Source organism: Podarcis raffonei, chromosome 9 (genome assembly GCF_027172205.1).
Source record: "Podarcis raffonei isolate rPodRaf1 chromosome 9, rPodRaf1.pri, whole genome shotgun sequence".
NCBI lineage: Eukaryota > Metazoa > Chordata > Lepidosauria > Squamata > Lacertidae > Podarcis > Podarcis raffonei.
In genome coordinates, this window is record NC_070610.1 from 65,075,414 (window position 1) to 65,103,411 (window position 27,998).

The following is a 27,998-nucleotide window of genomic DNA, read 5'->3' on the forward strand; positions in this document are numbered from 1 at the left end:
AAGGAGACAATAATCAGCTAAGAATTTATTTAGCAGGGTTTTTACCGTAAAATATTAAACACACAGTTTAGAACAGTCTGTTTTGCCTGAAAGTCTATAATTCCAATATACTTTGCTTTTAGTACTCTTTCCAGAATAATGTGTGCTGATTTGAATCTATTCTGTGTTCTCACTTACATTTTGGTACATATAAATAAATAAGAACAATAAAAAATAACATTCTGCATCTCCAAATGGAGTGAGGCACCAGCCTGTCTGTTCACACATTAAAATGTCCGTGCTGTTGTTGCAATGGTACCTTTAAAAGTAATCATTAAAATGCACCCTGAAAGTGGGATAATAGGAAAACTACAGGAATATAACAATTTAGGAAATAACTGGGTGAATGAATTAGCCCTGGAGTAATGAGGCCAATGTGGACGTGATTACACATAAAAGCAGGCTATACTAAGGTCTAAAATATTTTTTCTTAAATTGTGGGTGTGGGGAGAGAGAAATCAGTCAATCAACTGACCAAAGGCCAGTTAAAAGGCCAGTGAGCAGACTGCCTGATAAGACAAACTTCCCTTCATTTGAAGACAAAAGCTACACATCTTGCAAGTCCCTGTATTAGAGTTGCTTGCCAAAGCCACGATTGTTCTCAATAGCCTGGAGAAGTTTCTCCTTCAGTTTTCCTGTGGTTGAATAAGGTGGCAAAAGGAGGAGGTGAAAGCAGATCTGGGCCTCAGGGATATGTTCTTCTGAAAGTGACTTATGCGAGTGGATTGTTAGCTTCAAGGAGTCCATTCCTACCACAGGGACCCGGTCACTTCCTAAAACAAACACTAAATTGACAAGGAGGAGGATTAGACAATGCAAGGGCACAAATAGAAAATATTCAGACCATTCCAAACATCTTTTAATGCTACAATCTAGCTTTGCAAGTTGTCTTTCCTCCCCAGTACAGTTTTGATCAAAAGTGTTAAGTTGTGGGTGAACATATCAGATGACACAGCAATTCTTCAAACAGCTCTTGTTTATTCACAGGCCAGAACAGAACTGAACTGAAGGGTTCAGCCAGCCTGTTTATATAGAGCTCCACTACAACGCAACTGTAACAACTTTCTGTAACTATCCAATCACTGAATGTCACTTTCAATCCCTTATTTGCATATGTGGACCTGAGTGAAAACTATCTACAGTATACCCCTGCTGGCCCAGGATGAGAACTTCAGTACATGACAAAAAGCTCATTGCATTATGAAGGAAAATATCAGTGCTGTTTCTATATACAAATTGAGAGAATCTTTTGAGGTTTCCGTGCAGGATTTCAAGCGCACTCCTTGAAAGACAGGGGGACGTGGGTGGCGCTGGGGTAAAACCTCAGCACCTACGACTTGCCGATCGCATGGTCGGCGGTTCGAATCCCCGCGGCAGGGTGAGCTCCAGTCGTTCGGTCCCAGCTCCTGCCCACCTTGCAGTTCGAAAGCACCCTTAAGTGCAAGTAGATAAATAGGTACCGCTTTCTAGCGGGAAGGTAAACGGCGTTCCGTGTGCTGCTCTGGTGCCGGTTCGCCGGAGCAGCTTTGTCACGCTGGCCACGTGACTCGGAAGTGTCTGCGGACAGCGCTGGCTCCCGGCCTCTAGAGTGAGATGAGCGCACAACCCTAGAGTCTGTCAAGACTGGCCCGTATGGGCAGGGGTACCTTTACCTTTACCTTGAAAAACAGGCTCACACCAGTTGATTTCCAGAAAAAGATGGGCTTTCAATCAATGACCGCTTGAAGGTTGGGCCTTGAGAATGGGATACTTACACAGAAAGCCTTTTTTGTCCGCCAAAGTGAGTTCGTGGAAAACTTTCCAGAACATCCTTACGGTAGGGTGTGTTTCACTGTATATCCCCCAGTACACAGTGTTCTTCGTAGAAAAGGGGAAGGAAAATGAAATCAGACAAAGAGAAAGATGAATAGGTGAAGCTTGAAAAAAATAAAATAAACCCAATATAATGATGGCCTAGCAAGTAGTTCCACACGCCCCACCCCTCTCCACCAACCTTCTCATATAACTCCCAGTCATAATTTGCGTTCCCAATCACCACATCCATTAGTTCCTGAGGCTCAAAGAAGGCAACCATCCGTTCATCGAGGACTTTGTAAAACCCTCTCTTGAACTCTTGGAAAATTCCCTCCACTGATTTGTTGAAGACGTAATCCACATACTTGTTGACAAACTCCTTCCTTTGGAAGAAATGAGGGTAAAACATTTAATAAATGGGCAGGTAATTTGACTGCCTAGATAGGTAGATAGATAGACAGATAGATGATAGATAGAAACTTTAGCAGCCACCAGGAGGCCGCAGACCCATCTACAGGCAAACTCTGATTTGAATCTAGGTCTTCCTGGTCCAAATCCAGCACTCTATTCAATCATACTATGTTTGCATATGTTCGCTTAATAGCAATGTACAAGTTCCTTTGCCAGGATACTTAACAGAGATATTAGGAACTCCTAAAAATTAATGTTCTGGGCCTACTAGGATATACCGTCATGTAAAATGTACCAATGGCCCAGAAGATTTGAATGGCCGGGGAGACACCATAATGAAACAATGTCTTGATCAAGATGGCAGCAGACCAGGGGATGCGATTCAAAATGGTTAGGGCTATTTTAACTGCAGATTGAAACACTTGTGTCTCTTCCTTTAGCCTAGCTACTGCTTTCCTTTTCTATATTCCACTTATTTGACTTGGATTTTTGGGGAAAGGAACCCTTGCAGATATCGACAAACAACTGTTGCTATCCCTTGGGGATAGGGCAAACTGAAAATCTGAAATGTACCATATTTTTTGCTCTATAAGACTGACTTTTTCCCTCCTAAAAAGTAAGGGGGGATGTGTGTGCATCTTATGGAGCGAATGCAGGCTGCGCAGCTATTCCAGAACCCAGAACAGCAAGAGGGATTGCTGCTTTCACTGCATAGCGATCCCTCTTGCTGTTCTGGCTTCAGAAATTCAGAATATTTTTCTTCTTCTTTTCTTCCTCCAAAAACTAGGTGCGTCTTGTGGTCTGGTTTGTCTTATAGAGCGAAAAATACGGGTAAGTTGTCACCAATATAACAGTCCAACCTGCATGCTGCTTTTCAAAGGTCCTCTTCAAAGCAGTTCACGGTCAAAAGGTTAAAACTCACTAATAAAATCATATCATTTTGAAGTTTTAGTAATCTAAAACAGAAGAGTGTCTTTAAAAGTCCTAACAAAATAAACAAATTCCAGCTGTGGTCCCATCCCTCACCCGCCAATCGCCCTCAGATCCGCCCTGACACATTTCCTGCCAACATCCTCAGGCATCATTACATACTTGTTTGAATTGTTCACAGCGACAGAACTGCCATTTGGAATTAAGTCGACATCCATGTTGTCCCAAGATATCTGGAAATATATGTTTAAGGAAAGGTACTGAAAACAAAGTCACACACACACTGTAATTTTGTCACTTAAAACTTGATAAGCTTCATACAATACCTTTAAGTTACAGGGAATTCTATGAACAGGTTTTGGCTAATGATGCAGTCATTAAAAGTTATTTTAGGGGTTCATGGACCAAGTACAAGCAAGCTGTGACCCTACAACAGTCGTGATCCCCAACTATGCCTGTTGAAATAGCTATACAGTGTTACAGACGCTTCAGGTTACAGACTCCACTAACCCAGAAATAGTACCTCGGGTTAAGAGCTTTGCTTCAGGATGGGAACAGAAATCGCACAGTGGCGGCGCAGTGACAGCGGGAGGCCCCATTAGCTAAAGTGGTACCTCAGGTTAAGAACAGTTTCAGGTTAAGAACGGACCTCTAGAACAAATTAAGTTATTAACCCGAGGTACCACTGTATTTCTGTTGAAACAGCTATATTTCTAGGGAGAACCATTTGATTTTTTAAAAATAAATTCCCATGACTGTTGCTTTTATATCATATTTTAGCCACATTCCCAAATGTTAAAAGAGCCACCATCACTTGCAGAAAGAAGCACTCCAGAATTTACCAGAATGGAGAAGGGTGAAGAAGAAGAAAATTAGCCAATGAGACAAAGCACATTTCAGGAGTTGCTTGCTTGCTGTTAACTTAAAAGACAAGCGATTCCTAGACATTACCAGGTGAAAGAGACACAGTGACCATGTAAAAAGAAAAGAATATATATATATATTTGAGGTACTCACATTGTAAGTCAGTTCATGGCTTGTTTCGAAGTCATCGTGCTCATAATCAAGAACTGCCTGCAAACTCCTTGTTAACAAAACAAAAGGAAATAGAAATGGATATATTTTTACCCCTAAAATGTTTACAGCATAAATTTAGAAGCTTTACTCAAACAGTTAAAAGAGTGGGAAAGGCCAACCCATCTGGTCTTATTTTCCTTCTTTTTATAATCATTTTTATTAGCTTTCAATTACAATAATCCAATAATAGACTCATTGTAACAATGCCAAATTATAATACAATTACTAATACTGTACCAATCATTCAGATACCAAATTATATAGTTTAGTGGTACCCTGTGTGCTAGAATTGATGGCTTGATCATTTACTTTATTTCTGCGTTCCAAAATCTTATTAATTTCAATTACACTCCGGTCACAATAACAATCCCTTATACAACAATTGCAATATTAACAACTTCCATTCATATTGACACATTAAATGATTTATAAAACTACAGGTGAGGCACTCAAACTATATCCTTGTTCTTCCTGTGTGTGGCAATGATTCTGTCCGTGATGTTTCTTCCTGTCTTTGTAAAATATTATGTCTATCTTTTCCCGGTTATTGCTGTTCTCCATCATGCCTTGGGCAGAGCTAATATCCCACAGTTGTTTCAGAAATTCCCCATCTATCTGGTCTTATTTTCTTCTTTGATTCTCAATTTAGGGCCCCAAGTGTATGTCCATGTGTTTGGACATACCTCATCAAGCACATGTCAATCAATCTATCATTGCTCCTGGCCTCACTGCATCTGGCAGGGAAGAGATGGCTGTCTGGCTCCAGGAGGTGGTAAATTTCTTACTGAAATGGTGCGGTCCCAATCTTCCTAGGAGGCCCTAGTACAATTGTTCCTGAAAACCCTTCCTTTGAAGCAGCAAGTTCTTGTCTATAGGCAAGATGCTCAACTGAGCACCTGTTAGACAACTAAGTGGCTTATGTGGTTTCTAACAGCCTGATGCCAGGTTTAGGTGGGGAGGAAAGCCCTGTTTTGATTGCAGCAGTGCCTCCAAGTGGGGCGATGGATTTAACCCTTTCCACACACAGTTTCCTCCTACCTAAACTGTTTCCCAAGGTACTGTAAGAACTCAGTGGGGGCAGGGAACCAAAACAAGACAAATATCAGAAGATCTGATTGGTGACTTCCATGTCTTGCATCATTTTGTTTCAAATCAGGGGTAGGGGCATCCCTACAGATTTTGCTAGACTCCCAAAACTCCTGGTGGTCAGCATGTCCAATGGTCAGGGCCTGCCATGTAGCAACATCTAGGCTGCCAGAACTTCCTTACTCTTGCCTAAAATCATCTCACAGTACTGAGGTTCCCTTTACTTGTGGAGGCTGAATCTTGGGGCTGAATGTGACACGGCCTTTGTAAGTTTAAATGGATAGAATATCCTAGAGTTAGGAGACTCAGCCTGGTCCTACCAAGTGAAACAAGAAACTGGAAATTAGGGGAATAGGTGGGAAGAGTTCAAGACACTTACCTCCCTAAGACAGGGCTTAGCTCCTTCAGATCATCAAGGGTAGGTCTCTTGCCCAGCAGTTTTTTAAAGGCAGCAAGCGGGAAAGGCACGTAGGCAGTGACTCTGTTGAACATGGAGAGCCCGAGGAGGATCCCAAAGAAAAGATATTTATTCTTCTCCACCGAGGGCTGCAAGGACACAAGATCACAGAAATGGGTTGGATGTTCTAAGGCAGATGCACCTTAAGAAGGAAACTGGTGTGTTATGGACAAACCAAGGCCAGCGGCAGAGCGACATCCTGGGAGTGTTTTTTTTACCTGGCTGGAATGTGTCCTAGAACTCTTGTTTCTCTGTATGGGGGGATACAGAGGGGGATGTGAGTGTAGCTTGGGGCTGACTACACACCATACTTTTAAAGCACATTCTTTCCCTCAAAGAATTCTGGGCACTGTAGTTTGTTAAGGGTTGTTGGGCACTGGAATTCTGTGAGGGCAAACTACAGTGCCCAGAATTCTTTGAGGGAAAGAATGTGTTTTGAGTATGCTTCAGAGGAATAGGACAGTGGTACCTTGGTTCTCGAACTTAATCCGTTCCGGGAGTCCGTTCGACTCCTGAAACCGTTCGAAACCCAAAGCGCGGCTTCCGATTGGCTGCAGGAGCTTCCTGCACTCAAGCGGAAGCCGCGTCGGACGTTCAGCTTCCAAAAAATGTTCACAAACCAGAACACTTACTTCCGGGTTTGCAGAGTTTGTGTTCCGATTTGTTCAGCAACTAAGCCATTTGAGAGCCAATGTACCACTGTATGTACACAGCCCTACTGTAGAAAAGCAATACAAATTTCATTTGGGCTCTGTCTACTTTCATCTCTGGCCCCACAAACCTGTGGCATGTGGACATCAGAAGGGAATGTGCCCACTGGCTTAAAAAAGGGGTCGGGGGGGTGTCACCTACGTCTGACCTAGATGTTTGTTTGGACCAGGTCCTCTGTCTGAAATACTTACCCTAGAAGGAAACCATATGGGGGAGTTTTGCTCACAGCACATAAACATCCCATAGTCTGGCTGCACCATCTCCTCAAACACATAGGAAAAGAACTCAAACAAGACCCCTCCGGTTTCGTGACCAGGCATCTCGCCTTCAAATTCAATCTACAAGCCAAAAATAAAAACCAACCATATTAACCTCACAAAAGGAGAGAACAGAAAATAGGAAAATCACATTTACTAGGCCACCCAATCTTTAATTGTTAGGGTCCCCTTTTTTTGAGGCCCTGTTCAGGAGTCTGTACATGGGAGAGATATAAGATGGGATATATTTGGGGCTGTAGGAAACAGATTGAGGTTGAATCCTGACAAGACAGAAGCACTGTTTTGGGGGGACAGGAGGTGGGCAGGTGTGGAGGCTCCCTGGTCCTGAATGGGGTAACTGTGCCCCTGAAGTACCAGGTGCACAGCCTGGGAGTCATTCTGGACTCACAGCTGTCCATGGAGGCGCAGGTCAATTCTGTGTCCAGGGCAGCTGTTTACCAGCTCCATCTGGTATGCAGGTTGAGACCCTATCTGCCCACGGACTGTCTTGCGAGTGGTGCATGCTCTAGTTATCTCTCGCTTGGACTGCTGCAATGCGTTCTATGTGGGGCTAACTTTGAAGGTGACCCAGAAGCTACAACTAATCCAGAATGCGGCAGCTAGACTGGTGACTGGGAGCAGCCGCCGAGACCACATAACACCGGTCTTGAAAGACCTACATTGGCTCCCAGTACATTTTTGAGCACAATTCAAAGTGTTGATGCTGACCTTTAAAGCCTTAAATGGCCTCGGTCCAGTATACCTGAAGGAGCGTCTCCACCCCCATCGTTCTACCCGGACGCTGAAGTCCAGCGTCGAGAGCCTTCTGGCGGTTCCCTCGCTGCGAGAAGCCAAGTTACAGGGAACCAGACAGAGGGCCTTCTCGGTAGTGGCACCCGCCCTGTGGAACGCCCTCCCACCAGATGTCAAAGAGAACAACAACTACCAGACTTTTAGAAGACATCTGAAGGCAGCCCTCTTTAGGGAAACTTTTAATGTTTAATTGACTATTGTATTTTAATATTCTGTTAAAAGCCGCCCAGAGTGGTGGAAATGGAAATAGGCAGCACCCAGGAAAATGACGTCACACATGTAAAAAAAAAAGAAGCAAACAAAACAAACAAACCTCACCAAATAATGTGCTTCAAATTTGTCCAGAGCTGAGTAACATGCTATTTTATATTGAGATTGTCTTTCCTTATCGGAATATCTCCAGTTGACCCAATCCAGACCTAGTCATTGAGGTCGTTTCACCTAGTTCCAGAGTTTAGCCCTGAACAACACGACTATGCAGTACTTTCGCAGGCCTTAGGCAGCTTACCAAGAGTTGCATTTTCAGGCTAATGTCCTCTACTTGACTCAGTTTGCGCAACGTATCTTCCACAAGGTTCTTGCGTCGTACCCTCAAAGGGAAGACAGGCAGTTTAGGGAGTTCGCCTTTTCTCAGGAGCCGATTGCGTACCAATGTATCACAAGCATTGGCCTTTACAATCTGCGGAAAGTGGCACATATTTAATAAGTGCTTCAGAGGCGCTAGGTAGGCATTCATTGTGTTAAGTTGTGGATGAACATATCAGACGACATACCGATTCTTCAAACAGCTCTTGTTTATTCAGAGGCCAGAACAGAACTGAACTGAAGGGTTCAGTCAGCCTGCTTATATAGAGCTCCAGTACAACGTTACTGTAACATGTTTCTAAAACTATCCAATCACTGAACGTCACTTTTGATCCCTTATTTGCATAACTATCTACAGTATCCCCCTGCTGGCCCAGGGTGAGAACTTCAGTACATAACAAATTGCTAAGTGGGGAAAGGAACTCAAGGTAGGCAGGAGTCTCCCTGAAGGAATGAAAGGCATAATGAGAAATAATTCCAATGAGAGAGAAGAGTGGGAGGTTATACTTTTAAAATCCAGTTGCGGCTGCACAAAACGCTTAAATGATGAGCTGGAGGGATGAGGGAAGAGGCAGACATACATTTTTTTATTTATTAAATTTATATACTGCCCTCCCTTGGACAGGGTTCCCCATCCCTGTCCTCTGCAAGAGTCACTTCCACATAGCTAATGGCCTGGAGGAGCAAACACAATTCTGCTCCTCCATTGTGCACCCGTCTCTGCATGCAGAGACTCCTGCACACTAAGTAGAGTGGAAAAATAAGAACCAAATTCACCGTAGCCTTTCATCTCGCAAGAAATAGTAGAATAGCAAAGCTGGGCTAACAATCAATTAGGTATCACCCTTACCTCTTGCAGGTTATAAGACTCGTAATCAAATATTTCCATCTTCGTCAGCGGATTGTAGACAAAAGGAAAGCAGCACAAAGAGATGGGACAGTTGTCCTCTTTGTCCAATTTCTTGCAAAGAAAGAATGTTGTTTAAAAGAATGGGTTCATACAAACAAACATACTCCCTTTTCCAGCAGTCTTTGGTCTCCACCCAACTTTGACTCTCTCACATACACTTTTCTGTGGCAAGAATAAAGATGGTGTTGTTTGCCATATGGCAGCCATTACCACAATTCTCAAATGCTTTCATCCCTGTGTGATTCAAACGTTGATTTCGCTCATACAAAATGGCTACCCTTCCACAATGGATGCTGTTTATTAACGTGTGAACAGCTAACTCAAACAAGGTAACTTCTTCACTTTGGAAAGTTCACTTTGAATAAGGAACAAATATCCAAATAGGAGCTAACTTCAGTTTATGTTCTGCCCTTTATAAAACAAACTAGTTCAGCTCACGTTCAGTTCAACTCATCCAAAGGAGCCTCAGAATGTGACAAGCTGCTGTACATGTTATTTCACATATACTGCTATGTAAAATAAAGTTCAGACTAATAAAACATCAAAACATGCACACTGGAATGAGAATTGCTTAGTTTTCCCAATAATCTTTAAGCTTAGACCCCAAGATTTTAAGAGCAAAAAACACATGTAAGCGATTGCACTTGAAGGTGAACTAGAAATAATTCAAAGTTCTAACCCAAAATGAAAAAAATTCACATTAGGTTTATCCGGCAACTAGGGGAACTACTTTTGGGTGTAGTTCAAACAGTTTTGAACTAATTCAGCAAACTTTACTAAACCAAACTACTGCATTCCAAGCACTGTCTTAAACTGGAGAAAGGATGAGTCAATTTGGGTTCCTCTTAGTCAGAGGTTAGTGCAGCCTATTGACTATGCTGGCCAGGGCACATAGAAGTTGAAGGGGTACCACACTGGCTATCTAAATCTACCATAATATATTCTGACTGGCAGCCTATCTGAAAGACATGCAGAAATCTTGTCCCAAGTCCTGCCACATACAATCTTCAACAAGAAACAAAGGACTAAGCACATGCTCCCATTTAAGATATGCAGAAGCATTTCTCTCTTATCAAATTTGTGCAAGATACACGAGTTCAGCATTTCTTAGCTTTTTGACACAAAGCAATCATACTTACCACAGCTTCAACCCATACATGCCACCTTGCCAAATCTGCAAAGGGATTAATTATTTGACGGATTTCATCAATGTAGAAGTTGCTTAACGGGAGCTTGCAGTTAGCCCTCTTGTTGACCTTGAAGGACAAGCAGAAGAAGGTTGAGGTCCATAGGCTTTTATACCTAGAAATAGCTACCAGGTCATCGGCCCGCATTTACAAGACGTTGCCTACCTTGTAGAGCTGCTGCTACTACTACTACTACTACTACTACTACTATTATCATTTGCACTTAATTTATTTATTATTAATGTTGCAATACATATATGAAATCTTTACATATTGATACACATACATTATATTCGTAAATTCACATTTTCACGTTTCATTATGTACCAACATTTATCCATTTCTTATTTCTTGCCCTGTGTCTTCCCTCCACCCGTGCGTGACTTCCTTGTTCTTATTTTGTAACTTTATTGTTGAGATTGCAATTTTGTATCTTAATAATTAAACATTCAATCTTATATATCTGCTTAGCTTAGCTTAACTTTGTGAAATCAGTCTATACATATCAATAAATTCTTGTTGGAGCATCTTTTGGCCATGTATTCTTCTACACATTTCCATTCCTGTTTGAGATTTCGATTCGATTGCATTCTAATTGTTGCCGTCATTTTTGCTAATTCAATCGTTTCAAAAAAAATTATTTTGCCAATCTTTCAGTGTTGCCTACCTTGTAGAGCTTTTTCAGGACTTCCAGGAGAGGTAACAACTCCTGGCAGGCAGGGTAGTACGGGTAACAGGGCAGCTGAGAGAGCACCACTTTCTTTAGCATCTGAACTATTCGGTCTAAATGCGAGCCTGGCAAGAAGGACCAACATTTTTCTGAAAGAAGAAAAAGAACATGCAAATCTTATTCTACTTCCCCACAGCTCACTATTCAGATAGGAATATTTCCCCACGCTAGCAGTCCTGTTTTCTTCTGCTTGTTGCCCTGCTGCAACAAACTTCTTATTTAAAGTGCATCAGATTACCTGAGGTTGGTTAGGCTGAGAGGCAGTCGACATTTCCATTCCACCTTAAGGAACAGACATGGGATTGTTACGTGTCACATGTCTCTTTACATTCCAGCACAGTATGCTGGGAACTTCCGTTGTGTGTATAGTTTTTGCTTTTGCTGTTCTCTCTGAGATGACATGAGAGACGACATGTTTCTTTGTCCTGATTTATGATTAATAAATCTGTAGTTTTGTATGCTTCCACAAGCCTCATGCCTATTCTGTGTGTGCAGTTCGATCTGCTGATAGTGTGCCCTGGCTCAGAAGCCCAGGTTGCTGATTTACATCGGAGCAGAGCTGATGGTCTTCGCAGTGGGATGGCTGGAAGGAGACGGCCCAGCCGGGGCTAACCAGCTGGCCTCTCGGCCCTCTGCATGTCAACAGGCCCAAGGTCACCTTGTGAGCTTCATGTTTGAGTGGGCATTTGAACCCTGGCCTCCTAGGTCCAAGGCTGACACACTAATCACTGCACCACAATTGGCATTCTGCTTCTCATCAAAATATCTGGAAATATTGGGGGTGGGGCAACACTGGGGTCTCCTCGAGGGCATTTTGCCTCAAAACTGAAGCTGACTCCATTTCATCAGGCACACCAACTCACGTGCAAGTTTCACTTCCGACCGTTATGAACCTAGAAACTCCCATCTCCATTCCTCAAATAAAGCACTAATCTTATAGAATTCCATTATCCACACCAAGTTCTGTGCAAGCACAGTGGAATGATGTCAACTTGGCTTCCAAGACAGACAGGACTGTGTTTGCTATCATTCTATGGAAGCCCAAGAGAAGACAGATTCATGGTTCCTGGGAACCAGCGCTTTCATTGTAAAGATGCTGCAAGTTTTAACGAGTGGCATTGTGCAGGCAGCAATGCCAACCAAAATCTCAGAAGCTAGGAGTTGGCCAAGCAAGACTTGCAGCAGCTGGACATGGGAGTTCAGCTCTCAGCAAAACTATCTGAACTGCCCCGTGGCAAGCAAACCAAGGATGAATTGCAAAATAGAGTTAAGCTGATCAATGCAAAATGGGAGCAAATGTACCCTGAGCAAATCTGCAAGATTTAGACAGGTCACAAGAGTCCAGAATTTCTTTGCAGAATTGCTAATTGCAGGGGCTTCAAATATATGTTACCTCTTAGGACACATGCATACCCCATGAAAAGAACTGCTTAGGTTTGTGTCCCTTCAAGAATCTAGCCTTTCGTGAGCATACTTCCAACAGTTGCCATAGCTACCTGTCAGATGGCAATGGTAGCCAGTCAGGACTCTGACCTGTCTTTTACATGTTTTAATTTGGTGCAAAACTATTTACAGTGCAGAGCCACAAGGTCATGTCTGCCTCCATCGCTAGCAGAATCCGGGAGTGGTTGTTTCCAGGTCCTCCCCCAGCATAAGAGCTTAGTCACCCCCAGCCTTTTCCTTCCTTCTTTGCGTTTTACACCTCTGCGCAGGGTGGGCGATGGAAGCGGCATGCTTCCCTCCTGGCTGGCTTGGCCAGGAGCGGTGCTGAGGCTCCCAGCAGCATCCTCTGGTCCCTTCCCCTCTTCCCCACTGGAGGTGTGGCTTTCCTCACCACAGGGAGAGGAACTGCTTCGCAAGATTTTCGGAGGTTCCCTGTAACCCAACTGCCCCTCTGCTTCCCTACCCTGTTCCGATGGCAGTCCCCTGACACTACCTAAGCAAGAAGAACTGCTGCACTAAGGACTTCCTAGGAGCCTATTTTTACCTCTAGCCTGTTCCAAACCTATGGGACGTCACATTTTGGAAATCCAGGCTCACATCGTGACCACATACTGATATCACACTAAACTGAGGTTTCATGTGACCGGGGGGGGGGAGGAAACCAACCCTCCAATTACCTAGAATGTCCAAAGAGCGCTTGCTCAGGCCATTGACAGCCTTTGCAAAGGGAATAGCCAAATGCTGCATCTTCTGGGCTTCAAGTGCTGCACAGCACTCTGGCAGGAGGAGGAAGCTGGAGAGAGCCTCCTGGTGAGGCGAATTCAGTGGAAGGGCAGGAATCAGGTTGTCCAGCAAAGAAGAAAAGATCTACAGCCGATTTTGCAAAAAAGAAAGAAAGAAAAGCAGTGTGTTTAACTGGGTATGGATTGCAAACACCCGCTCCTACTCCCTTACAGTTAGCTTCTTTTTAGCTTTACTTTTGTAAAGTTAATGTAGGAATCGGAGCACACTGCTAAGGCCTTCCTATCGGCTCTGACATCTGTAGGGCTAGGCAGTTCAAAGGGCAGCAGCAAAACAACCCAACAGAAGCCAAGGCTGTGTACAATTGTAATGCACACGGCGCTTTTGCACGTAGCTGTTTGTAACTGTACACACCATTGTGCACTAACATCCTTGATGTCTGTACACAGAGGCGGGCATGTTTTCAAACTATGGTGCAACAGTGACCTCTGTTCCCCTCCCCTCACTTAAGGTGGATCTAGACACGGGGAGGGGGGAACGGGGGACACACTATAAGTAAATCAGAAAATAGCTCATTATAACAAAAGGAAAAAAATCTCTACGGAAAACCACATTTTGAAATTTCCTGCTCTCTGGCACCATCTGGTGTTGAATGTTTATAGCGCATTCAAATCACTGCTTCTTTACTAATGTAGCCGAGTTCTCAGTTTTTCCACAGATGTTTTTAATACTATCTCTCTTTCGAATGAGAAGGGTTTGAAACTGTTGTGTTGATTTACTGATATACAGAGGCAACTAAGTCACTGTGCTGCTTCCTATTTCATTCGTAGGCGAGTCAAACATGAGGGGCACTAGCACAGCCCTGCAATGTCAGTATACTTGAGAAAGCACTCTCAGTGTAGAAGAAGAAGAAGAAGAGTTTGGATTTGATATCCCGCCTTTCACTCCCCTTAAGGAGTCTCAAAGCGGCTAACATTCTCCTTTCCCTTCCTCCCCCACAACAAACACTCTGTGAGGTGAGTGGGGCTGAGAGACTTCACAGAAGTGTGACTGGCCCAAGGTCACCCAGCAGCTGCATGTGGAGGAGCGGAGACGCGAACCCGGTTTGCCAGATTACGAGACTACCGCTCTTAACCACTACACCACACTGTACACACGTATGCAGCAAGCCATTGAGAAGTGCATTCTCAACACAAACTGGAGCATAACCGTTCCAGCTGCTTTAGACTGACAAGAGGGACAGGGGGATGATATCATATGAACAGTGTCCCCCCCAAAGGCGCTTGCATCCAGAAGAGAGCGCATGTTATCACCCGTTGTGCACATGCTCTTCGAAATCCATCAGAGATTACAAGCCTAAGGAAAATCAGTCCGGGGGGGGGGGCACTGCCAGTCAGTTGCTCCTCAGTCCCAGTGTTGCTCCTTATAGAACTCAAAGAGGGAGAAGAAGGATGGAGACAAACCTTGAAATGGTTGGCCCTACAAGTCTCCATGGGAACCAGTCTCGCCACCAGGGGGGGGGGGGGAACCACTCACACCCAAATGTTGACACTAGGAAAAAGGGGTCTTTCCTCCCTTACCCTGCCAGCAATCCAGTCCCTTGTAGCAAGTTCCTCGAGCATTTCTCTTGCTTTCTGAAGATCCACTGCTATGCAGCAGCCAGTCTCCATGGCAGATCTGGGGGGGAAAGTTACCATTTTAACACCTTATACAGTGGTGATTCAGGTTACAGATGCTTCCGGTTACAGACTCCGCTAACCCAGAAATAGTACCTCGGGTTAAGAACTTTGCTTCAGGATGAGAACGGAAATCGCATGGCGGCAGTGCAAGGCCCCATTAGCTAAAGTGGTACCTCAGGTTAAGAACAGTTTTAGGTTAAGAACGGACCTCCAGAACAAATTAAGTTCTTAACCCGAGGTTAAGTGGATGCTCGGGTTGCGAACTTGATCCGTGCGAGAGGCATGTTCGTAACCCGCAGTCTGTGCACAAATGGGTTGCGATTCTGCGTATGCACAAAGCACGATTTAGTGCTTCTGCGCACGCGTCAAAACCCAGAAGTAACCTGTTCCGGTACTTCCGGGTTCAGCGCGGTGCGCAACCCGAAAATGCACAACCCAAAGCATCTGTAACCCGAGGTATGACTGTATAAGAAAATCAAAATAATTTCCTAATGAAACTTCCACAGCGTCTTCTGCATGTTTTGTCCCATGCAGTGAAGGCTACTTACCGTGGTTTCAAAAAACTTGCTGCTAAACAAGGAGAGGAAGAAAATATTGCTTCGATTTCTCTGCAGGAAAAGGAGAAGAAAACCAATTTTAAAAACCAGCAACGAGTCAGCCTGGTTACAGGCGTGTTGGATTTCATACTGATGTAAACACTCTGTCTGGGGGTACCGGTGGATCATTTAGAAATAGTTTAAAATCCAGCTTACAGGAGCCCTAGTAATTGCAATGTTAATACTTTTGGATTATGAAGAGTTCCATATTAACATATTAATCCTATGTTTTTGGAAGCAGGTCCCAGGAAGTATGTTTAGGATTGCATTCTAAATAGAGCTTAAATCTGGGATGGGGAACCTGCAGTTCTCCATAGGTTGTTGGCCTCCCAAATTACATTAGTCTCAAACATCATGGTCAATGGTTGGTTTTGATGGGAGTTGTAGTCTAGAAACTTTTGGAGGGCCACAGGACTGCTGTCATAAACAGAAGCAATGGAACACCCAGTTGCCAACACCCAAGTAAGACCCATCATAAAATTAATTGTCTGCAGCAGGGGTTCCCACACTGTGGACTACAGACCACCAGGGGTCCATGAATGTCATTCAGGTGTGTCTGTGGATTCATGTGGATTCCATTGCATTATATATATTCACATTGATTTTTAATTGCATTTTTCATTGCTTCTTTTACTTTCTGTATTGTATCTTACTGATTCACAGCCTATGGCATTCCAAGTTGTAATGCAACAAGATATAATTGCTGTAAGAAATAAAAAATAAGACAGCATTGAGCACGGTGCACTGCGACAACAGGCAGAAAAATATTTAAGTAGTCTCCTGAGACCCTCAGCAATCTTCAAGTGGTCCATGATGGGGAAAGTTGGGGAACCACAGACCTGCAGTAAACATGGCAACTGGTTTACTAAAGAACCCTCTTTGAAATTGGCCGGGGAGCCCCAGCCAGATGGGCAGGGTATGAATAATAAAATTATTATTATTATTAGGCTTGTGCAATAAATTGTAAATCTGTCCAGCATTTTGGGAAGGATCATTGCGATAATAGAATTAAGAGTGCCATATTGACAGAGAACAGAACTGTCTACAGTGGCTCTCCTATGATGTTTTAGTTGTAAAGCCTGATAAAAACAGGATTGAAGCTTTATGCTAAATATAGAAAATATAGACTGCAACCTTTTGGCCGTCTGCCGCGTCACACTTTCCGCTGTTGCCAACAACCACTTCTCCATCAGTGCCCTGTCCATCAGGCTAATCTTTGGCAAGGTTTCCATAGAGGTGGGTGTATTTGCATACGCAGAATCCTTCGAAACAAAAACACGCCACATACAATACAAAATGTCATGTCAAAGAGTATCCCTCGGTGTCACATGGCTAATCATTGATAATAGAAAGCCACCAAGGACAGAGATCATCATCACAGAATTGTAGAGTTGGAAGGGACACCCCCACCCCCACCACCACAAGAGTCATTTAGAGCAGTGTTCCCCAACCTTGGGCCTCCAGCTGTTTTTGGACTACAATTCCCATCATCCTTGACCACTGGTCTTGCTAGCGAGGGATGATGGGAGTTGTAGTCCAAAAACAGCTGGAGGCCCAAGGTTGGGGAACACTGATTTAGAGCAACCCCCTACAATGCAGGAATCTCAACAAGGCCCTTCAACCTCTGCCCATAACCCCCCAATGAAGGATAATCCCCCTCCCACTTTCCGAGGGAGTCTGTTCCACTGTTGAATAGCTCCCACCATCAGAAAGTTCTTCCTGATGTTTAGTCCAGAAGCGGTGCATAGGTTTGGGATGAGGTACGGGCCGCTCAAATTTGGTCCAAATAGTTTAAAACAGGCTTCCTCAAACTTGGCCCTCCAGATGTTTTTGGCCTACAACTCCCATGATCCCTAGCTAGCAGGACCAGTGGTCAGGGATGATGGGAATTGTAGTCTCAAAACATCTGGAGGGCCGAGTTTGAGGAAGCCTGGTTTAAAAAATCAGCTGGTGAAAACTTATCTATAGTTAAGAAATAGCTACAGCTACATTTCACGGTTACAGCTGAATACTGGGACAATTCACAAAATGCCATGCAGAATGTGCAAGTGTATCTATAGGTTTCAATATACTCCAGATAGAATTATCTCAGCAATCCTTATAAACAGCCTGGTTAGGAAGCCCAGAATTATTCTTTCCATACTGCACCTGGGGTCAGGGGGAGGAATGTAGAAGCAGAGAAAGAGGAAAAGGCTGAACACCTTAGGCAAGCCACAATGTGGTGAGTTCAGGCCCAAGATGTGGTTTGAACTCAAGAGTTTCAGCCTCATTATCTTTAGTTATTACTAAAGTTATTATTAGCAGTTTGCCAAAGCTAGAAGTATGCTGCTGCATTATTTTATTTTACTATGCATTGCTTCCTATAAGCCATCCTGAAGTGCTTTGCAATAGAATAAAAACATATATAAACAGCTCTATAAATATATTTAAAAACTCAAAACACACACAGAAAGAGAGCTCAAGAGAACAACAGTACAGTGGAAACTCAGTTGTCGAACGTAATCCATTCCAGAAGATCGTTTGACTACCGAAACGTTCGACAACCAAGGCACAATAGGCGGACAGCAATTTTGATGGGAGAAAATGGAGGAATGCGCCTCAGAAGCCATTCTGAGGCGCGTTCACAAACGGAAGCATTCAACTTCCAGGTTTTCGGCATTCAGGTTCCAAATCATTCGGCTTCCAAGACACTCGAAAACCAAGGTTCTACTGTACATACATAAAATCAAATCGGATCCAATGCAGATATCCACTGGGATAAAAAACCTCCATTGAGAAGGCTTGTTGAAAGCTGATATGAAAGCTGTGCCCCCATCCTGTAGAAAACATCCCAAAGTCAACAGAATATACAGAAAAGGTGAGCCATCTACCTGCGTCCAAAGCACCGTGGCAAAGGTGACGTATGGTCCAGCAAAAATCTGTTTTACTCGGACACCCAGCAATTCTGCAATGAACATGAAAGCGGATCAGCCCTAAGTGCTCAACCCATGTTAACTGGGCTTCTTTTCCTGGTACTTTCCCTTCCCTCTTCTCCTGGGATCATCAAAGCAAATTCTACAGGAACCATTTTGGGGTGTCCATAGAAGACTATTTAATCAGGAGAAGCTGTGCAAGCCCTGAGTCAGTACCTTAATGCAGCGGCGGACGACCAATAAACTGAGTTTGAATCTGGGGAAGACAGTTCTGTGGCTCCTGGGTCAGAAAGAAAGGGAATGGGAACCTATGGCCCTGCAGATACTGCTGGACTACAGCTCCCTGCCAATTGGCCAGGCTGGCTGGGGCTGATGGGAAATGGAGTCCAACGACATCCACAAGCACACAGATTCCACATCCCTGATACAGGATACAGACCACAGGAGATTCAGTATTAAATATACATTATAATAATGAAGAGTATGTTCGTAGTCTTCACAGAGCCAGTTTCTTTTCCAAACATTGTTGCTGTTTTTATTTTCTATGGTGTACAAGTCTTTTGTACACTTTTCAGAAACGCAGGTGAATCAATTAATTTAATTTTTGAAAGAGAAAAGATGTACCATTAGGAGAAACCAGAGCGCTGATGTTAAAACATTGTCTCCCGTCGCTTTTGCTAGAAGATGGTCCACTTCCATTGTGCTGCTGCTGGGGTCCACGTCCAAAAGATATCAGTTGGCCAGAAGCAGAGATACAAACAGTGTGATAGCTGTTTGAGGGGAGAAAAAAGTGTACTTTTATCTATATGCACCTTACAGAATATAACTAGAGGTCCAGCAGTGAAACTCTTTGTTTCTGTTGTATCAGTTAAATGACTCTTTGTATTATTTAAGACATTAATGTACTGCTCAGTCATTAGCATTTCTAAGCAGCGTACATAAAAAATAAAGTGTACAGAAAGGCAATTGTAAAATGCAATGTCAGCTCATAGCAATGGATATAATTTTCTGTTTTACAATTTAGAATACTCATTTAAACATCCTTAAAATATCAATGACTTCCCTTCTTCTCATTCCATGGTTCATTTTGCATATCATAAATCCCTGAATTTTTTTACCAAAACTAAACCATGCAGTATTCCGTTATTCAAAACTTATTTACACTGTTGAATTTAACTGAATGCTGCCAACGTTTTCAAGTGTTCACAATTTTCCCCCATATATTTAATAAACGTTTTCCACTCCTCTCTAAATGTTTATGTTCTTCTTGTTCTCTTATTCTGTATGTTAGCTCTGCAAGCTGTGCATATTCCGTCAGCTTAAGTTGCCATTTTTCTTTAGTTGGGACCTCACTCGTTTTCCATCATACCAATGGATTTTGACAAGTGTTGTGGTTTTTTTGCTTGCCAGGATTTCCATTACAGCAGGGATGGGGAACCTGTAGCCTTCCAGAGCTGGTTGGACCCCCCCGCCCCCGTCATCCTTAGCCAGCATGTTAATGTTCAGGAATGACGAGAACTATAATCTAACAGCATCTGCAGAGCCACAGATTCCCCATGATCTGTGCTTTACAATTTCACTGATGTGCCACTTCACTTTCACAAAACAGCCCCATCCAGATGAAATTCTGTGAATCGGTGTAAGCAGGGAATGAGGTGTGTCGACCAGCTCTGACACCCTTATGACAGCCTACTAGCTTGCCCCACTTCCTGAAACACATTCAGACACAGTAGAAGTGCCAATAAACAGCAAGCAGGTATTGCATGACATCAGGACCAAGACCAACGTTAAAAAAGGTAAAGGTAAAGGACCCCTGACACTTAAGTCCAGTCACAGACGACTCTGGGGTTGTGGCACTCATCTTGCTTTACAGGCCGAGGGAGCCGGCATTTGTCCACAGACAGTTTTTCCGGGTCATGTGATCAGCATGACTAAGCCGCTTCTGGCGCAAGAGGACACCGAAACCAGAGCAGCACACAGAAACGCCGTTTACCTTCCCGTCAGAGTGGTACCTATTTATCTACTTGCACTTTTTGGTGTGCTTTCGAACTGCTAGGTTGGCAGGAGATGGGACAGAGCAAAAAGAGCTCACCCCATCGCGGGGATTCGAACCGCCAACCTGATCAGCAAGCCCGAGAGGCTCAGTGCTTTAGACCACAGCGCCACCCGCGTCCCCTGTAAGACCAATGTTACATATGAGTAAGGCTATGGTACATACCTTCCACACGCCAGATGAGAAACTGGACCATCAACTGACTCAAGTTTCTCGGGGCCAGTCTTTAGGGCTGAAGAACTACGCCCTAGTTGTCCAGCGCTGTCATCTCCAAATGTGAACACACTGCCGTTCTATTCAGAGTTTTGGCAAAACAGAGTTCTAGCATTAAACTATTATTACTCTTGTTAATAATGCCTATTGCGTGTTTCCAGTTCCAAGAAAATAAAACGGTTCAAATTTCTCATTCCTCTTGCAACCCCAACACACTGCTTTTGTAAATTATCTGCCATGTTCCTTATCTGTTATGAGGGGACTATAGCTCAGCAGTACAGCATGCAGAAGGTTTAAGAGTCAACCCCAGGTATCTCTAGGTAAGGGCTGTTCCCTCACTTTCAGGCACAATCTGGTGCTAGTCAACATCAAAAGGTTTGGGGTGTACCAACCTGAGTGAGCACAGCAGTATGTTCATCTCCACAGCTGACGTAAATCACATCAAGTTTCCTCAGAGCAGCTATTGAGTGCGGTTTGAAGATTTGCTCTGTTGGAGAGGCATATTTGCTTATCATAATGAAATGCATTGTTATGTCCAATATTTTTTTTAAAATGTCATTATGCTACTTTCTGGTCAGATTTCAAATTCACTTCCTATCAAGGCAACCATAATTTTGGAAGACTTTTTATTTTAAAAACTTAAAGCAAAACAAAACAAAACAAAAGCATATTAAATGAGAAAACAGGGCCTCAAACAGAGAAATAAATAGGACATATGTAGGGCTTGCCGATCGAAAGGTCGGCGGTTCGAATCCCCGCGGCGGGGTGCGCTCCCGCTGCTCGGTCCCAGTGCCTGCCAACCTAGCAGTTCGAAGGCACCCCCGGGTGCAAGTAGATAAATAGGGACCGCTTACCAGCGGGAAGGTAAACGGCGTTTCCGTGTGCGGCTCTGGCTCGCCAGAGCAGCGATGTCACGCTGGCCACGTGACCCGGAAGTGTCTGTGGACAGCGCTGGCCCCCGGCCTCTTGAGTGAGATGGGCGCACAACCCCAGAGTCTGTCAAGACTGGCCCGTACGGGCAGGGGTACCTTTACCTTTACCTTTTATGTAATATTTAAAGGTCTGGTGAAGTGGTCTGAACACTAATTTTAAAAGAAGCTTCCGTATAGGGGCTTAATATCCCAAGGGAGTTGTTGCTAACAGGTTCTCTCAACCACAATTGGGAGAATCTAGATTAATTGAGGAAAACTATGGCTTATCTTGTGATGCCAACAACATTGTGTGGACACTGGAGAAAGGGGAGCCTTGCATGCATGAGGAGCACCTATTCCACAACCATCTTGAAGCACCCTAACTTGTTTATGCTCTCCAGGATGTTGTGGAATCATCAAAACCGCTTCCACTTCAGTTTTCCACCTCAATAGTCCTCTCTTCCTTGGGCAACCATGACACAACCTGCAAGTGGAAGCAACCAAGAGCTGGTCGTCAAGGAAACATGATTTTAAAGACCATGCTTACCTTTGGGGTCGGCCTGACTCAATCCCAGCTGGTGTGCATTGTTCTTTCCCCATCCGTACACAACTCCGGAAAGGGACAGGGCAAAACTCTGTGACCCGCCGGCAGCCACTTGAGCCAACGGGATGCCGTCAAGAGCAGAAATTTGCTGCGGCCCAGCCTGGTACGTGACTTCTTTACCAAGACCAAGCTGGCCGTGAGTGTTCTGCCCCCATGAGAAAACTCTGCCATCTTCATTTGAGGAAGAAGGGGAGGAAGAAAACAGATCACGTATTTACATGGCAGTCTCCTCACAAGCTGGAAAGACCGGCAAACCTTTCTTCATCAAGCGTACCATTTTCACACCAAGCTGCCTGCTGAAGAGCCCCTGGAAACACCAGAGGATATCAGGGTCTATTCCAGAGCAGCTTTTCCCAACTTGACAATCCTTCACCTCCCTTTGGGCTAAAGCTGGAGCTGAGATATCTCTGGTCTGTGGGCCTGACTAGTCCCAAGAAGCATCCCCACTTGGCCCCACAAAAGGCCATTTCAGCCATTCCACGCCCACCATCAGGTTTGGGGCAGGTGAAAATAGGTGCCTGCAATGCCATATGCAAAGCACTGGGCAAGACAGCAATATGAAAGAGGAGGAAAAGGTCACCTGACATCATTGTGGTGTCAGGTGATTGATAGGTGGGAGGCTCCACCCACCTATCAAGCTCCACCCACAAAGGGTCGGGGAGGTAACCCTTTTGCCCACTAGTCAGGGCCAGTTCCATACTCCGGGATTAAGGCCTGCCTAAGATTCCATTGAAGCCATAGCTCTATTGGTTAGAGCATGGTGCTGATAACTCCAAGGTTGCAGGTTCGAATCCCTGTATGGGACAGCAGGTTAGATTAGATGATCCTCAGGTTCCCTTCCAACTCTACAATTCTATGATTCTATGACATTTTGAGACTCTATTATTACAACCAAGCATTTGAAGCAAATCATAGAAATGTGGCAAAGTTTGAAGTGAATGGTTACCTTTCGCCAGGGCTATTGAGTGATAGTTCCCACAAGCAACTTGTATTATTTTGTATTTAGACAAACCATCCACCTTCCTGTAAAAGTTATGGAAAGAAAAGTTTAGATTTTACAATTCAGAAAAAAGTACTGAGACATAATAAATTTATGAAGTCAACATGCTTAGGGTTATATAGTAATTAGGGTTATTTATTAAACATGTTTAGGGGAAGCAGTCTTATTGTGATTGACACTTTTAGAATGGGGGTTTAGGCATTTAAACAGGCTGATGTTGTTTTCTTTTTTAAAAAGAAAAAGGTTGGCCAATTGGCCTGGCAAATAATGGTAAACTATTTTTAAATCATTAAAAAAAAAAGACAACCAGCAAACTGCTAATGTGCCGATGACAAAATAAATCATTGCTATTTTAAATTAATGATTATAACTGAATGTTATGCTAAATTTCCAGAAATGCAGATGACTCATTGAAGCAGTCGTTCTCTTTAGCTTTTAACCAGAACACCAGGGTCAGCCTGCAGCAGTAATATGTATTCTTAAAGAAAATAACAAGCAAAAGGTAAGAGGGAGAAGGAACAGCGACTATTACAAAACTGAAACAAAGTTTAAAGGCAGCTGTGCTAAGCAAGCAATCAGCCTGGGAGAAAGGCATTTCCTTCCCCAGGATTTTGACTACAAGCAACTTTCTCAGTTTTTTTTTATCTGCAAGAAAGGAAAGCCATATAGTTCGATAGCAGCACCCATGGTTTGCATGCAGAAGGTCCCAGGTTCACAATTCCTAGCATTTCCAGGTAAGGAAAGGTGAGCAGGTTTTGAAGAGGCAAGTACAGCCCAGATCTGAGACAGAGGAGAAAAAACCTCCCAAGGCTGTCAGGAAAAAGCATAGCTGAAAGGAGATTTGAACTCCCTTTTCCCTGGATGAAGTCAGTACAGTCGGACCTTGGAAGTTGAACGGAATCCGTTCCGGAAGTCCGTTCGACTTCCAAAACGTTCGGAAACCAAGGCGCGGCTTCCGAGCTGGACGTTCCAGTTCCAAAGAACGTTTGCAAACCAGAATACTCACTTCCTGGTTTGCGGTGTTTGGGAGCCAAAACATTCGACTCGCAAGGCATTTGTCAACAAATATGTGTTCCCATATTTACTACACAACTCTGTTTTGGCAAGTGCCGAGAGTATTACGCACAGTGGCACCTCGGGTTAAGAACTTACTTCGTTCTGGAGGTCCGTTCTTAACCTGAAACTGTTCTTAACCTGAGGTACCACTTTAGCTAGTGGGGCCTCCCACTGCTGCCATGCCACTACTGCAAAATTTCTGTTCTCATCCTGAAGCAAAGTTCTTAACCCGAGGTACTATTTCTGGGTCCGCGGAGTCTGTAACCTGAAGCGTCTGTAACCCGAGGTACCACTGTATTTGCTGCTTACTTTGGAATCAAACGCTCTTTTAATTCTCCAGTGCCCAGCTGTCCAAAAGCTCCAGCTCCCCAGGAGAAAACTCTCCCGTTGTTGCAAACAGCCAGTGAGTGCTCCTTCCCACAGCTCACGTGGACAATGGTTTGTGTTTCCAACGCTTGGATTTGCTCTTTCAGAGATGGACACATAAAAAAGAATATTCATTTGTATAGCCAGAGGTGTCACTGACATATTTAAACCGTCTACAAAGGTAAATGGTGATTTCTTGGGTTCATGAACTCCCCCATTTGTGAGTTAAGATACCCATGGTTTGATCTTGGTATATTTTTGCTTACTACAGTTAGAACAAACCAAAGGTCCTCAAGTTTGAAGGCCATAAGTTACAGCAAGAGGGGAGGATTTTGATCTCAAAAAGGGGGAGGGCACGCACTCCAGGCTTGATTCTATTAATGCTAAACCATGGTTTAACATCTGAACATGCCACTCAATGTGATTTTTAAAAAATGACCAGCAGCCTCATACCTGGTGTTGCTTGGCAATTCTAAGAACACCTCCCCCCCAAAAAAAACCCCCCCACCCCAGTGCAGTTTTGAAACAAGTGGTTAAAATCAGAGCAGTCTTCAAAGGTTCAGTCTGCCATCTTCAATCAAAATGGTGTCCGCTTGCATCCAAATATAGACAAAATCCTGCTCCTTGACTTCAGAAACCATCACGCAAAGTTTGAAGTAACGAATTAACAGGGGTCCAAATGAATAGCAAACAGATGAATAAACAACCTTCCAAAATATATAAACCTATTATTTATTGCACGATCTATATAAACGTCATTTTTTTTTGCAAAGAATAGATATGATGGGTCAACTATCCCAAGCACATACCACCCAACTTTTTGGGGATGAGAAAGCAGGACATCTGCGCACTCTTTCCGCCAGGCAGATGTGCAATTTGAAAACTGAAACAAAGCAAAAACGTTCTTAAAAAACAATGCCCATGTAAAGCATCTAAAAGCAGTTAAAAACATTATTCCTTTCAGTGATCTCACAAGTTGGCAGGTTCAGTGAGACCGCAGTTTGGTGCAGGGAAACAAATCAGGTAATGCCCCATGGGGTATGGGGTTAAGGAGACCTCATCTGCGTCTGCAGGAAGGTAAGAAAGCAAACTTGAAACACAGAAGGGGAAAACAACCTTGCTGTGCAGATCTGGTGAGAACAACAACAACAATTTATTATTTATACCCCGCCCATCTGGCTGGGTCCCCCCACCCACTTGGGCCGCTTCCAACAAAACACTAAAATACAATAACCTATTAAACATTAAAAGCTTCCCTAAACAAGGCTGCCTTTAGATGTCTTCTAAAAGTTTGGTAGTTGTTTTTCTCTTTGATATCTGGTAGGAGGGCGTTCCACAGGGCGGGTGCCACCACCGAGAAGGCCCTCTGCTTGGTTCCCTGTAACTTGGCTTCTTGCAGCGAGGGAACCACCAGAAGTCCCTCGGCGCTGGACCTCAGCGTCCGGGCAGAACGATGGGGGGTGGAGACGCTCCTTCAGGTATACAGGACCGAGGCCGTTTAGGGCTTTAAAGGTCAACACCAACACTTTGAATTGTGCTCGGAAACGTGCTGGGAGCCAGTGTAGGTCTTTCAAGACCGGTTTTATATGCGGCCGCTCCCAGTCACCAGTCTAGCTGCTGCATTCTGGATTAATTGTAGTTTCCGGGTCACTTTCAAAGGTAGCCCCACAAGAGAAAGGGAAATCTTCCTCTTTCTAAGGGATGAGGGTGTAACAAAAGAAAGGCAGTGACCAAAAACAAGTAGTTGCATTTGTTCCATCCCTTTTCTAAAGGCAGTCTTGGATTAATTACTGCTTCCGCGCTCCTTGTGAAAGCAATATTTTCCAGGAAACTTATTTGCTGAAAAGAGTGTGATGTGAAATGGCAAAAGGTCATCAAGCCTCCACTTGCAGAGCCGTCTAGTTTTTTTGTGTTTTTCTGGGAGCCTAATTTCAGCTTGGACAAGTGCCCGGAGCAGACAAAAAACCCTCATTATCTCAAATAACAGGGAGACCAGCTGGTGGCAAGAGCGCGCAGAAGAGAGGAAAGGAAACCGAAAGTGTCTTTGCAAAGCGCGCCTACTCACCAGAGGCTCTTACACAAGGATGCGAGTCAAGGCTGAGAAGCGGAAACTGAAACTTAAAAGGCGCTCTCAGGTACAGCGGTGACTCATCCCTACGTGGCGGGGAAAGGGCTGAAATATTTTCTCTCGGTGGGCGAGAAGAAGAGCCCCCCACCCCAAACCACTTTAGAAGCAGCCGAGTGGTGCAGTGGTAAAGCTGCTAGCACATTTGCTAAGCAAGGTCCGGGATGGGTTCAAATTGGATGGAGTGAACCAGGGGTTGGAATAGATGGTCTTTGGCGATCCCTTCCGACTCTGCCATTCTAGGATTCTATTTAATTTCAAGCCCCCAACCCCGGGGGTGTCCCCTGGTAGGAAGGGAATGGCTTGCGTTTCCCCACAACATCCTTTAGATGTTTGCCCCCCTCGCAGGTTTGTGTGTGTGTGTGTGTGTGTTTCCAGTCTACAAACGGGAAAAGTTGGAAGGAAGGATCCTTAGGATACAGTATTATACACAAAGAGGGGCGACTATCCCAGCTCAACAAAGGGGGGGGGGAGCGAAGTTTTTGCCTTTGCCAGGGGACGTCTACTTCATTTTTTTCATTTTCACCAACAATATTTGCATGCCCGGCCAGGAATATACGGGCAGCTCACATCAATGCATATATTATTATTATTATTATTATTATTATTATTATTATTATTATTATTAAACCGCCCTTCACCCGAGGATCACAGGGACGTTCGCAACATAAAGTGACAAAATGAAAACGCAAAACAAGACAATAAAACAAAAGCAAAACAAACCAATACACCCCCCCAAAAAGCAGCATTTAAAATATTCTTTCTGGCTTCCTTAGGAAGGAAGTGCAAGGAGGAAGATGCTCCGTTCACTCGACGGGGCGTGTGATCTCTTAAGATCGGGGCCTCCCCTCCTTCTCTCCCCTTTGTGATGGAAAGAGATTTCCCAAATTTAGAAACTGCGAAGTGAGAAGAGGGTTAGAGATGGTCGCTCGGGTAGAAAAAGACACGCCCCCCCCCCACGCCGACCCTTCGTGTAGTGTCCCTACCTGGTACGTGGGCGCGCCGCTGCCCCGGGGGGAGCCTCCTGCCCAGCTGCCCCTGGGCGTTGTCCCCGCAAGAAGCCACGCTGCCATCGGCCCGAAGCAGCAGCGAGTGCCGCTCCCCGCAGGCCACCAGCACCACCTCCGGCCCGCCGGGGGCCTCGGGGGCCTGACGGAAAGGCAGCGGCTCCGAGACCCCCTCCTCGCCCAGCCCCAGCTGCCCGAAGGAGCCGTTCCCCCAGCAGCACAGCATCGTCGGCATCCTTGCTCCCTCCCTGCCCAACTTCGGTTCAACTTTCCTCCGGCTGGCTGAGCACCTCTGGCGCGCAACT

At 44.4% G+C, this 27,998-nt stretch overlaps 1 protein-coding gene across 1 annotated transcript; it reads right to left on the reverse strand.

Moving 5' to 3' along the window:
- Positions 1-5: 5 nt before the first annotated feature.
- On the reverse strand, positions 6-27,998 carry LOC128421376 (probable E3 ubiquitin-protein ligase HERC6). Its single transcript, XM_053404096.1, has 23 exons — positions 27,673-27,998; positions 24,505-24,661; positions 23,086-23,162; positions 22,083-22,310; positions 21,017-21,111; positions 20,577-20,704; positions 18,983-19,128; positions 18,317-18,390; positions 16,581-16,708; positions 15,399-15,458; positions 14,752-14,848; positions 13,108-13,297; positions 10,925-11,076; positions 10,210-10,326; positions 9,011-9,121; positions 8,084-8,254; positions 6,697-6,843; positions 5,717-5,883; positions 4,192-4,258; positions 3,337-3,407; positions 2,033-2,216; positions 1,794-1,896; positions 6-824 (listed from the first exon to the last, which is right to left on the reverse strand). Exons 1-23 carry the CDS (start codon positions 27,926-27,928, stop codon positions 610-612), a joined length of 3,141 nt encoding a protein of 1,046 aa, XP_053260071.1. The 5' UTR covers positions 27,929-27,998; the 3' UTR covers positions 6-609.